The sequence below is a fragment of the Seriola aureovittata genome, chromosome 23 (assembly GCF_021018895.1).
Source record: "Seriola aureovittata isolate HTS-2021-v1 ecotype China chromosome 23, ASM2101889v1, whole genome shotgun sequence".
NCBI lineage: Eukaryota > Metazoa > Chordata > Actinopteri > Carangiformes > Carangidae > Seriola > Seriola aureovittata.
In genome coordinates, this window is record NC_079386.1 from 18,184,084 (window position 1) to 18,197,750 (window position 13,667).

General features: G+C 39.1%; 2 protein-coding genes across 2 annotated transcripts; both read left to right on the forward strand.

The window, feature by feature from the left end:
• Positions 1-186: 186 nt before the first annotated feature.
• LOC130164083 (L-amino-acid oxidase-like) lies at positions 187-7,693 on the forward strand. The gene is made up of 8 exons (XM_056368511.1): positions 187-208; positions 554-595; positions 1,251-1,474; positions 2,438-2,550; positions 2,934-3,135; positions 3,535-3,603; positions 3,764-3,900; positions 4,595-7,693. Exons 2-8 carry the CDS (start codon positions 565-567, stop codon positions 5,400-5,402), a joined length of 1,584 nt encoding a protein of 527 aa, XP_056224486.1. The 5' UTR covers positions 187-208; positions 554-564; the 3' UTR covers positions 5,403-7,693.
• Positions 7,694-9,581: 1,888 nt separating this feature from the next.
• LOC130164919 (uncharacterized) lies at positions 9,582-10,565 on the forward strand. Its single transcript, XM_056369916.1, has 2 exons — positions 9,582-9,643; positions 9,769-10,565. The coding sequence occupies exons 1-2, from the start codon at positions 9,582-9,584 to the stop codon at positions 10,481-10,483; spliced, it is 777 nt and encodes a 258-aa protein (XP_056225891.1). The 3' UTR covers positions 10,484-10,565.
• The last annotated feature ends 3,102 nt before the right edge of the window (positions 10,566-13,667 follow it).

Sequence of the window (13,667 nt, forward strand, 5' to 3'; positions counted from 1 at the left end):
ATCTGGTTATGATCTCCTGATTGCAATAGATAGTTAATAATGAAACCAAAAGCAAACCAATGGTAAAAAAAAAAGGAAGGAAGGAATGAAGTCATGCATTTTGAGGTCATGCCAATCAGGGGAGAACAAGGCAGTGCTGTATATAAGAGAGTATGATTTCACATCAGGTCACTATAACATCAGATTTTGAAGGTTAAGCTCCTCAAAGGTAGGAATCTGTCATTTCATCTGATTATCCTATTATTCAAATCTCACTAAGAAAACATCAGTGTGAGAAATTATCTTTTACTTTTCTCCTCTCCTTCTGAAATGAGAATTTATAAAAAGCAAATACTCATAGACTAGAAGGATATATAGCATACATATATTACACACACACACCAAAAACTTTCCTATTCAATGGAATGGGCAAATAAATTAAATTTTACAAAAAACTTACTATATTTATTCATTATATTATTATTTAGTTATTTTTCTCTCGCTCCTCCGGAACACTAAATATTTTTCCTCCCTTGTGTTTCTGTCTCTCTTCCTCCTCCTCGTGTCACCAAAGATTCAACCAACATGGAACCATGTCTGGCGAAGTGGAAATTATGTGAGTATTTTGCAGCAATATTTTAGTTTTTTTATTATTATTATTCAGACAAAGCCTTGAACATCTGGACTATCAGGCTGCCCCCTCTGTAATGTTTTTGAAAGCTTGGGGGGTGCAGTGTGCACAAGGTTTGGATTCTTGTGTAATTATTCTGTGCTGTACGTGCAAATGTTGCTGTCATCATTTCTTTGATCCTTTTCCCTGTCTGCAGTTCTGATCCACTTTAGAGTTACTGTAGTTCTGTTTCTGAGCAGTCATGAGTTCAGTTTTAATCAGTTTCAGTTTCATCACTACATGATAAAATAGGGAGTGTCCAGTTTTTATTGGAATTTACAGCTATATCAGTCACATAGTGACTAGAATAAGGGGGATTTTTGAATTCACTTTTGACTGTGTGTAGTTTACAGAATTGAAAACCCATCTCATTTTAAATAATGCACACTGCTGTTACTTTGAGTACATCAAAAGCTATACAGTATATTCGCAAGTATTCAGACCCCTTTAAACTTTTCACATTTTATTTGTTTGTAGCTTTATGCTAAAATCATGAAATTAATTTTTTTCATCATCAATCCAGACCCAATACCCCATAATGACAAAGTGAAATATCTCAATGAAAATGAGTTTGAGTGTTTTTATGCCGCTGTGTCTCCAGTTGCTTTTAGCATGTTGCTGTTCATGCTGTGCCACGGCCACGCTGCTGCTCTCAGCCTGAAGGAGCATCTGGCTGATTGTCTGGAGGACAAAGACTACAAAGTGCTGCTGAACACTGTGAAGACCGGCCTCCCACACATAAACACGTCTCATCATGTTGTTATTGTTGGAGCCGGCATGGCCGGACTGACGGCTGCAAAGCTACTGCAAGACGCAGGACACAAGGTACATGCAACAAGTTGATACTTTAAAGCCATAATCATTTTTATGTTGGCCACTAGGGGGCAATGACACATTAAAACAAGCTGATACCACTGGCACTGTATAATTCCTAGAGGTCTTTAATCTATTCCAGGTTAATGTCTCTGCAAACAAATGTATTTAGCATAGATGTTTGTTTAAATAAAATTATACATTGCATGATAATGATTCCTGTATTACATAAATTTCTTTCTAAGTCCAAGCTCAAATTGTTCCACCGTGATGAGACACAGATATACTGTAATTCCCTTTACAGAATTTTGGAGAAGCGTCACAGAAATAGAAATAAAGTATTTTTTCAATCAACAATGAATTGTAAAATAAAAATAGGTATTAATAAATGAGGTGGCAAATTAATCTGTTTATCTATAAGTAATTCATTATCTTTATATTGTGATTGGTAATATAAAAAGGAGTTATTTAAATAACAAATTAAATATTAATCCATCATTAAGTGTTTCAAATTATAAAGGAGTTTACAAAAACAACATAAGAGTCATCGATAACATCATATAAAGATACACAAATGAATCCATAAAAGATAAAAGAATTTAAAAATCTATTTGAAAAGGCCATTAAGGCAAACAAATAAATAACTGGATTCACAAATTGATATAAAAATACAGATATTAATCATGCATTTAAATTGGCAATTACAATTTTATGTTGTTTTTGTAAACCCCCTAAAAATTAGAACCATGTATTGATGGATTAATATTTAATTTGTAAATTATTTTTTACAATTCCTTTATTTATTGCATATTAAAATATAAAGCAATGAATAATTTAGTCTGTTATAAATCAATTCGTAAACAAATTATCACAAATTTCTTCTTTTATTGATGTATTTTTTGAAAGAAAATTTAATTTAAAAAATCAGGAATCAGACACCTCTGGCTAACCTTTTTATTTTTCTGTTTGATCAAGGTCACCATGTTAGAGTCTAGTGGGCGTGTGGGAGGACGTGTGGAGACCCACAGGAATGAAAAAGAGGGCTGGTACGCTGAAATGGGAGCAATGAGGATCCCAAATTTTCACCAGTGAGTCAAAATTTGTCTCAAATTTGCAAGTTTCATGTTTCATTTTCATTTTGCTACATTACCTACATTTCACACAACCTTTAGCAAGTCCAAAATGTTCCTTGTTGGGTAGTTAGCATGAGCAGAAAAAGCAATAGTCAAAGAAACTCATGGATCATTAACAGAAAATTCCAATACTCGTTGACAGGTAATGTTTTGGGAATGGACAGACACACTAATAAGCTCCTGTTAGCATTGGCTAAATATGATTGAGTAACATGTAGATAGGTCAAGTACAAACTTCCAATCTACTCAGTTTTAACATATTTGCTTTACTTAACTAAAATTGCTCAAGAGAAGAAGGCATTCACTGTCTTAGCTCTCATGGGCTTGTGTCTCAACAGCATCGTCCGATGGTTTGCAAAAGAACTGGGGGTCAAGCTAAACGAATTCATCATGGAAGACCTCAACACTTTTTACCTGGTCCATGGTCTGCGGAAACGGACCTACGCAGTGAAAGCAAACCCCGACATCCTGAAGTATAATCTGAACAAAAGTGAGAGGGGGAAGTTGGCCGAAGAGCTGCTACAGCGAGCTTTACAAAAGGTGGGAATTTGTGGTCTTTTATATACAGTATATACAAAGAGTATCTGATACCAGAACCAGCTGGCAGATTATGCCCTGTATGTCAGATTTGAGTAAATTAATGCATTCCTCTAAATGTAAATCATATCGACTGTTACCTTACCTTGGAGGCTGAAAGCAGTTTTGTGTGGTTGCATCTTATTTGATTATTAAAATAAAGCTCAGAAAGTTGATGTTTTTTCAAATTTAAAACCACTGATCTGGGTCAAAAGACATTAAGGTTAAAACACACCAAGTTTTGCTGAATAATGAATATGATTTATTTTAGAAAGGTTGCATATTAGAGTTTAGATTATGATGATACAGGTTGAGTGTGTAACTGTGATTGTAACTTGTAACTGTAGTTGATCTTTTCTGAAGGTGAAAGATGAAGTGGAGGCACATGGCTGCAGAGCTGCGCTTAGGAAATACGACCACTACTCTGTGAAGGTGAAGCAAAATGTGATTTCATCAAATGTACAAAGTCTAAAAAACAAGACCGTGTGCTGCCAAAAAGAAAAAAAGATTGGTACAGTTTGAGTTTAAGATTACAGTTGAATTTTAAGGAGTGGACACTAAATGTAGAAAATATTGGTGTTTGATTTTACAGGAATATCTGGAGGAAGAAGGTGGCCTGAGTAAAGAAGCAGTGAGGATGATCGGAGACTTGCTCAATGAACAGAGCCTCATGCACCTGGCTCTCACTGAGATGATCTACATCAACAGCGACGTCAGCGACAAGACCAAGTAAGATCAGGGGATTTAAAGCATTTTTGCATCAGTCTTTTAGCCAGTGAATACTAATCTATACTATTACTAATACTAACTATTATAGAGAGGGGCAAGATCCAATAAGTCAATCAATATCAGGGTAACGACGTGTACTTTCAGATAGTTTCACTCATTTGGAGACAACTGGCAGTTTTTCAAATCTTACCGAAATTCTCGCTTCTGCACACCTGAACAGCCACAAGGTTTTTGTCAAGATAGATTCTGAAACAGCTTGTAGTTGCTAAATCTTAGCAACTCTTCCTTTCTTCCAGTTAAACTGCTTTGGCATATGGGTTAAAGTTATGCTTGTTGGCATGACTGCGTAGACTTTGCACCTTGAAGACGTGGAGGATCATCAGCTGCTTCTGTTTTGGGAGATAATTGGTGGTTCGTAGCCAGTTTTGGCTCTTGAGCACGACTAGTTTCTTTTGTTATTCGGCTTTATTGGGGCAAAGGTAGGCAATGGGAGGCAGGTCAATCTTTAGCTAACCTCCATATATCAGGAAGTACTGCATTTATTGTCATTTTTTCTACTTTTAATTGCACCCTTACTATGTTTGCCAGCGATAACTCGACAGATTACATGCTGTGGTTGGCTCAGGCCGAGTGAATATGACCATGTCTGTGCTCGGTTCAGTGCCAATAAAGATTTGTCTTGTTTCTTTTGAAGGTACTATGAAGTGACTGGTGGGTCAGATCTTCTCCCCAAAGCTTTTCTCACCGTCCTCGATGTCCCCGTTCACCTCAACTCCAAGGTCAAGCGTATCAGCCAATCAGCTAATGGTGTTACTGTATGGTATCAGAGAGATAAGCAGTCCTCATTGATGGACATTCACGCTGACGTTGTCCTGGTAACAACCACAGCCAAAGCAGCCCTTTTCATGGACTTTGAACCACCTCTCTCCATCAGAAAAATGGAGGCCATGAGAGGGGTCCATTACGAAAGCTCCACTAAAATCATCCTCACCTTCAACGAAACATTCTGGGAGGACGATGGCATCCGAGGAGGAAAGAGCATCACGGACGGACCCTCTCGTTACATCTACTACCCCAGCCACAATTTCCCAGAGAACAAGAATATCGGCGTCCTCCTGGCTTCCTACACTTGGTCCGACGACTCCCTCCTCTTCCAAGGAGCGAGTGATGACGACCTGAAAGAGCTGGCTCTGAGAGATTTGGTGAAGATCCACGGCGAGCGTGTCAGGTCTCTCTGCACAGGGGTGGTGGTGAAGAAGTGGAGTTTGGATCCTTACAGCCTGGGCGCCTTCGCTCTGTTCACACCGTACCAACATTTAGAGAACTCTAAGGAGCTCTTTAGACGTGAAGGCAGGGTGCACTTTGCAGGCGAACACACAGCCTTCCCTCACGCTTGGATCGAGACATCTATGAAATCTGCAATCAGAGCTGCTACAAACATTAACAAAGAGGCGCTATTGAGTTCAGAGTCACCCCAACATGCAGTGCAAGATGAGCTCTAGAGTCTGGGGTATTATGGTATTAATAAAAGAATACCACGAGCTCTGGGCTGTTCGATCCGCTTTGTAGGGAAATCAGTATTATAGTAGCAATGAAATGGTCGCTTCAGATACAATCAGAATTTGATTAGTAGAAAAATTGTTGATACACTGCTTTAAGGGCTGCACCCAACAATTATTTTTTAGTATTGATTATATTATATATGGCTGACCTTATTATCATTAGCCTATTATTGTTCTATCAAATTAATCACAGGAAAAGTGGAAAATATGGGACCCTTAAATACATCACCTGACCTTCATGACTTATTACACAATTATGCTTATTTTCAGATCGGTCTTTTAATGCACTCAGGCAGGATACGAAGATTGGCAAAACACATTGAGTTATTCCAAAAAGCATGATTTTTACTTTACATTTGACTTCATGATTGGTGATTGTATACAGCAATAGGCATTCAATAACAACAGCACTGATAAATACAAAGAGAGAAAGAGCCAGTGACAATAAGAAAGAAAGCCCAGCATGTGTTACAGGGAACAAATGAGCAGTTTGTGCTCTACAATTACTCTTGTACTCTTTCAGGCCCAAATGTGTAGTTGATGCTCTGAAGGTCTTAATTTACGCCCTCAGCTCATTTGAACTTCGTGCTCTTGATTTTTCCTCTCATACCAGTTCATTCATGTGTATACACACATTTGTAAACTGAAATTCTTAGTTTATGCTTTTGAATTACTGGGCACAAATTAGTAGCATATATACAGTATACAGCGAGATATGTCGTGTTCTAAATAAACCTCATGGACATACTCAATATTTTGCATGTTAAGCGACATTGTTTTAACTTTCACATCCTGTATGTATAATTAACATGCTAAGAAAATTATTATGTAACTTGAATTACTTGAAAACAAAAATTGCTATCTGCACAAGTTAATAACCTACAAACATGCACAGAGCAGTTTTCCCGCTCTGTGCAGAAACAGCAGAGGCAACAGCAGACTGCTGGGCAGAGAGAACCAGTTTGCAGTCACCAGCAGAAGACACCCATCACTGTAACTCAGCAGTTCTGATCTGTCCAGAGCAAGACCTAAAATCAACCCTGCAAGCCACAACCCCAGCACTGCCATAATGGCTGTGATGGTGAAGAAAGCCCTCTGCTTTGATTGGTCAACCCTCACCCTGTCCCCACCCCCATCCCCTGGGCCTGGACGAATCAGAACACGGAGAACACAAAGGCTGCAGAAACAGACGACAACTAAGGAGAAGCCCAACATGCAGAAAAATGGGATGTAGGGAAGCTCAGGGAGGTAGAGAGCTGTTAGACCAACCCATCCGAAGCCCAGCAGCCAGGCACAGCCAATGCTGATGTTTCTGAGCCTGACCCCGCTCGACTGTCTCAGCTCCAGGTAGGTGATGGGGTGGACGACAGCCAGGTATCGCTCCACACAGGTCAGGATCTGAAAGCATATCTGTCCGGGGTAACCAACGGCAGCTGCATAAACGCCCACCATAATCAGCTCGGAGAGACCAACAGCTATGCCACAAAAGTAAAAGTTGGTCCCCAACGTAAAGACCAGCTCCACAACGACCATGTGGTAGGTGAAGATGTCAGAGTGGCTCGTTGTTGCAAAGGAGTGCTGCTGCCGCCATCGCCGGTGACCCAGGTAGAGGACGAGGGTGGAGAGAGGGAGGAGGAGGAAGATTCTGGTGATGTTGAAGGCAATGAACATTAAATTTGCAGTTTCAGAGTCTATGCAGTGGACCACAGCACTGACGGAGGAAGAGGAGTTGACTGACATATTGGCTTGAGCAGTTGGGAGAAAAGAATGAACAAAAATAAATGAAATGGTACAACAACGTTTCAGTACTGAAAAATGTTCACCTGATTTCCAGCTACAACACAAGCCTTTTTTTATTTGTCTTTAGCCGTTTCACAGTGTTTGTCTACAACAGCAGCAGTTACATCTGCCTCAGCATTGTGATGTAATTATTCTTCATGTTTCAGTTCGTCAATGTGTATTTTTGCAATGTCTTATCAATCACAATTCAAATGAGCATAATATTGCTGTTTATTTATTGTATATAAATTAACTGGAATTAATTTAGTCTCTTCCCTTTTCCGTGTAAATGCGAAGAGTTTTTTATTTTATTTCATCATTGCTTAATTTTCATCTCTTCCCATTTTCATGCAAAGTCAGACATTGTAAGTCATTCTTTTCTGTCGGATATCAGCCTCTGTAAAATGTTCATAATGTCGTTGAAAAGCATTTAAATACATTTTTAAAGAAAAGATCTTATTGAACTAAGTCTGTTCTTGAGATTAAAGTTCAAACAGTATTGATATTTTGTGTAGTGACCCTCAAAAGGCCAAAATATGAGTAATGCTCATTTAAACAAAAAGTGGACATAAAGTTAATGCTGTGAGGAAAGCGTTGTAAAAAGTTGCCTACATTAAAATACATGAAATATGAAGTGAGAACCGGATTGACGGACACGCACCTGGTCAGCAGCGTTTGTGTCTGATCTTCTGGCTCCTGTATCTTCGAACTCACTGACTGTGGCTGTTCACAAGTATCTGATCCTGATATACATTAATGCTTCTCTGTGTGAGCGTATTAATGGCGCCCATTTGTCAAAGTGACCAGCTGCAGCAGGACTGTGGGTGGTGCAGTTTTGCCTGCTGTTAAACAAATGAAGGACACTTATGTATTGTAAACCGTGGCAGGCAAATTATCCTTCCATCAGGAGTTCAGAGCACAGGGTCAGCACTGGTGGCGACGATGCTTGAGGATATTTCGATATATTTGTGTTTAAATCTTTAACACAGGAGGGATTATACCATGAATCATACATTTAAAATCTCTGTATTTGTCTTTTAAATTAACGTACAAACATTGAGCCTTTGAATCTGTCGTGGTGTGAAGATATTCCCACACCAGTGTCATCTATTTGTCATCCATTTAACCTGTTTGACAGGATTCAAATGACCCGCAAACGAAGACTGCTGTTTATTCAAATTAGAGAGTGTAATGCACACAGGGCGTGTCGGTGTGTGCAGGAAGCCGTCTTCATAATGATCGTGGCCGTTCCACAAATAAAGCTGTTGTCATCATTAAGAATCAAGTACATCCACTCGAGTACTGTACTTCAGTGCGTTCAGTTGTTTCAGAGTCGGCAGGTTCTGTAAATGAACTGTGGAACAATACAAAGTGTGGACATCATTTTTTATTTTATTCTTTTCAAAGCAAGTACTGACTGCTGCCATGTTTGTCCATCGTTCAGCAGTTTTTCCACCAGTGAAAGAATATTTAAATAAAACACGTACATACTGTAGATCACAATGATAAGTGAGGTTTTTGGATCGAATTCTATAATATCCTAATTCTGATCTATTAATTACATGCTCAATTACATAAGTGTATTAAACACTGTTAAGATGTTAACAGACTGTATAAAACTCATATATTTCATACCTTTTTCATTATGTACGTATCGTAACAATCTGCACCCTGATTGAGTAGTTTGTGTTGTGCTTGCTGGGAGACACAGTATCTACAGAGTCCTGGAAGGATTTGTTTTTATCTGCTAACAAGATTCAGATATTGTGCAATAAAAAGGTTTAATATTTGAGGACATCATATAGACTGCTATTATTAATATGTTTATATTCTTCTTCCTGACTAATTGATCTAAATCAATTATTCATTATTATTATTTTTCCTTAACCAAAGTGTTCTTAGGGCCTGAATGTTTACTCCTCTCTCATCTCAACAGAAAAGTAAAAATCTAACACATAACTTCTCATTCGTAGGATTCACAAAAATATTTTAAGGTTCCCTGAAGAAGATCTAATTTCATGAACTCTGATCTGATCCAAGTCCTCATCCAGACTCAGTGTGGTGTTTACGGCCTGGTAGTTTTCCTGCTCGGCGTAGAAACAGCAGATAATAATTAACCTTTAGTATTACAGATGCAGCGGATTGTTTTCTACTGAAACAATCCACACTGGTGGTTTATCAGGTGTGCTCCAGCTAAACCTGCCCAAGTGCCCTGTGTGTATAGGAGATGGAATAATGCAAAAATTAAATTTGCCTGATGTGTTTCCCAGTCTGATTATTTATTTTGCGATATGTGAAAAGAAAACAAACTCGTCCTGACACCTGTCACTCTGTCAAAGGATGAGCACGCCCTCACCGAGCGAGTACGAAGCAGATATCAGTGACGAGCAGCTGCTGACGAGGTGAGTGGGATTTAACAACTGCTATAAACCTAAAACATACAAAATGCAGCTTGGGAGAAAGATGTGTGGTTTTTATGAAGTTTCACTTTATATCTCTCTACAGCTTCTCCTTCCTTTTCTTCCAGAGGAACAGATATGTCAGTCAACTCTTCCTTCAACTCCTCTGATTCCTCCCTCCATCTTTTACTCAAGCATTGCTCAGAATTCAGACCCAGCACGTTCAACTTCGTTCTCCTTCTGCCTCTCTTCACCTTCGTCCTCTACATGGGCTACCAACGCTCGCTTTCCAAGTCAAGTCACTCGGACGTCTTCACCTATAACGTGGTTGCCTTGGAGACGCTCAGCATCCTGGGGTTTTTCTGTTATTGCGGTGGCGCCTTGGCAGATAGTATGATTGCAGTATTGGTGGGGTCATGCATGTTCTCCATCACGTCAGCTGGACAGAATCTGTTTCACGTCCTCACCTGTGTGGAGCGCTACCTGGCTGTTGTTCACCCCGTCACCTACCTGGGCCTGAGACAGTCGGGCGGGGTCAGGATCAGAAACATCAGCATTGGGTGTGTTTGGCTGATTTGCTTTGGAACACTAAGTGGATTCATCTTGTTAGACAGATCTTTCACCGGCGTCGCAGCTTCCTGCCTCTTGGTTTTCTCCTTAATTGTCGTCTCTTTCTGCAGCCTGTCAGTTCTCTGTGTTCTGATTGGCCCAGGGCCCGGGGATGTGGGCGGGGACAGGGAGCGTGTTGACCAAACAAAGCGGAGGGCTTTCTACACCATCACAGTGATAATGGGGGCACTGGTGTTGAGGTTTATGGGATTCCAGATTGGCAGCATGATGTAAGTCACAGTGCTGAGTCATCTGCGCTCTGGGTCACTCTGCCCAGCTGTTTCTCCACAGAGCAGGAAAACTGCCAAGCTGCAGACTCAACGCAGAAAGATTTGATTAGAGCATCATGAATCTGATTTGCAAAAACTAAATTAAAAAAAAAGAGCACAATGTAATATCAAATTACAGCATATTACTCACATATCATCTCATCCGATTAAATTAAATTGTAGTATAACATTTTAAAATTAGACTGTAAAGCTCCGATGTTTCCATTATCCCTCAGTTTTACCTGATACTGAAACTTGTTTGATAGTTTATTGTGTTTCAGCTGATTTCTTCTTAGAATTGATGGAAACCCCAGTGCACTATGGATCATTGATGTGGTATAGTTCAGTACCCATAAACCCCAGGTTCCCACATCCAACTATTATTCTTCTTTTAAAGATTCCAATGGAATAATTGGAATAAAACATCTGAACAGCTTAAAGATGGATTGCTGTGACATTTTGTACAGACATTCTTGGTCCCCAGAGGATGAATCCTATAGAGTTCATTGATTGATTGAGGTTGACACCGTTGTTTATCAAAATGATTTCAGACCTATTTCCATAAAATATGGTATAAATATTCATGGTGCCCAGGGGATGACCCCTAAAGGCTTTGGTGATCCTCTGACTAGCAGGTCATCTGTGAAATACCTCAACATATACTCAATGGGCTCAATCAAATTTTAGCATGGGCGTTCATGGTTCCCAGATCACGTATCCTCATGAAATTCCTCAAGATATTCATGGTGCCTGGAGGACGAATCATAATGACTTTGGTACTAATCCCTTGACTTTTGCTTTACGATACTATTTGAATAAACACCTGTCTGTGTTTACAGATCATTTGAATCCAGTCAAACATCATGGACTGATAAAATGACGGACAGCTGCTGGTTATGGAAATATGTGAATGCTGCTTGTTGTGTCTGTGTCTGTTTCTTTTTGCATTATTACCTTTGTTATTCCAATCTGTACTTCTTCAGGTGATACTTGAAACCAAAGCAAAGGTTTTTGCTTTTTGTTTGTTTGGTTTTTTTTTTTAGGTTCATACATATTATTTATTGTAGATATAGATAAGAACATTAATAAATGAATATGTTTCTATAAGTGACTGAAACTGAAATAAACACAACAATAAATAAAAGCATGTCCAGTATAACTGCACATCAGTAAAGAGCAACAACTACTCAGTGATCTACAGCTTTATGTTTTGCATCTGTCAGGATACGAACATTGTGGAAACACAGTGATTTATTACAGAAAAGTGTAATCTTCACAGAACCACAACACACGGCTCCCATTTCAAAATCTTCTACTTCATGTTAAGTGATTGTAGTAATAGACAGTCACTAACAATGACCGGCATTGACTAATGGTAAATACAGAGAGAGAAAAAAAACAAAACAAAGAGAACAACAGTATTTCAGTACTTACTTTTTTTATGATAAGTAGATGTAATGGGATTCATCTTGTAAAAGTGTGGCAGAAAATCAGTTTTTTATTTGGTAGGGGTGGGTTTCCATAAAACGTTATAATAATGTCATGGAAAAACATTTATACACATTCTTTAAGGAAAAGATCTTATTGAACCAAGTCCATTCTCGAGATTAAAGTTCAAGAAAATTACTTTCAGCATTTACAGTTCAATTTAAAATGACAAACTGAATCAACGTCTCACTATCTTATTACATCTCATCTTTTATTTTATCATTGGGACATCGGACAAACAGCGTTGCCTATATTTTGTGCAGCTCTCCTCACGTTATCCTTCCATCAGGAGTCAGAGCACAGGGTCAGCTCTGGTGGTGATGATGCTTGAGGATATTGGTTTTTGTGTTTGAATCAGTCGTAACACAGGAGGGATTATACCACGAATCATACATTTAAAATCAGTGTATGTTTCTTTTAGATTAACCTCCAAACATGTAGCCTTTGAGTCAGTCGTGCTGTGAAGATATTTCCATGCCTGTATCATTAATTCAGTCTGTTTGAAAGGATTCAAATGACCTGCAGACAGAGACTACGAATAATTCAAATTCAATCATCTCTGTCTGCTTCATAATGACTGTGTGTCCAAACAATTGTCTCCTGCAAATAAAACTGTTGTCATTTTAATAAGTGTGACCCCAATCAGGTGTGACTTTTCAGCCCTGTTCAATTAGTTAAATCGGTCACTGCAGACCTGTGAACACACCACGTCAAAGAGTTGAAGCATCAGCGACTCTTTAAAGGGATGGTTTGGATTATTTGAGCTACATCAAAAAATGCCATCTATAAATAAATGAAACAACTTACCAAACAACCAGTAAAGAAATGGGTGTTATTACTTAATTCTGTCTCATTTAGAATAAACAATTACAGCCCAAATCTCTAACACATAGCCACATATATATACTGAACATCATATAGTGAAGCTAACTTATCTTGTCTTTAGCTCATCCGTCCGTCCATCCGATTCTTTTGGACGCGATATCTCAGTAACGCCTTGAGGGAACTTCTTCAAATTTGGCACAAGGATGAACTGATTAGCTTTTGGTGGTCAAAGGTCAAGGTAGTAGTGACTTTTGGGCCTTGTGAACACAATATCTGAGGAATATCTCTTGAGGAAATACTTTCAAATTTAACCCAATTAAACATAGCTGTTACTTTAAGGAACATTACAGTCTCCCCATTAGTCGACACAGACCTTACATTTTCATCTGATCCAAATCCTCATCCAGATTCAGCCTTGTTTTTACAGCCTGTTAGTTTTCCTGCTCGGTGTAGAAACAGCAGAGACAACGTCAGACTGCTGGGCATATTCAACCACTCTCTAACTATAATCACCCAGCACTTAACACCTTCACTCACTTTTGAGGTGGAATCCAACACATTGCAAACCAGGTTCCCCCCAAACTTCAACAACAGCACTCCCATTATGATCATGATGGTGCGGAACGCCGTCTGCTTCGATCGGTGAATGCGCACCCTCTCGCCGCCCAGCTCCCCCGGCCGTGGGCGAATCAGAACACAGAGAACAGAGAGACTGCAGAATAACATGATGAATAAAAATAAGACCAGTTGGAAGACACTTGGTATATAGATGTACTGAGGGTATTTTTGGACCCAGATTAAGAAACCAGGTCCTGCAAAGCCCTGCAACCAAATGT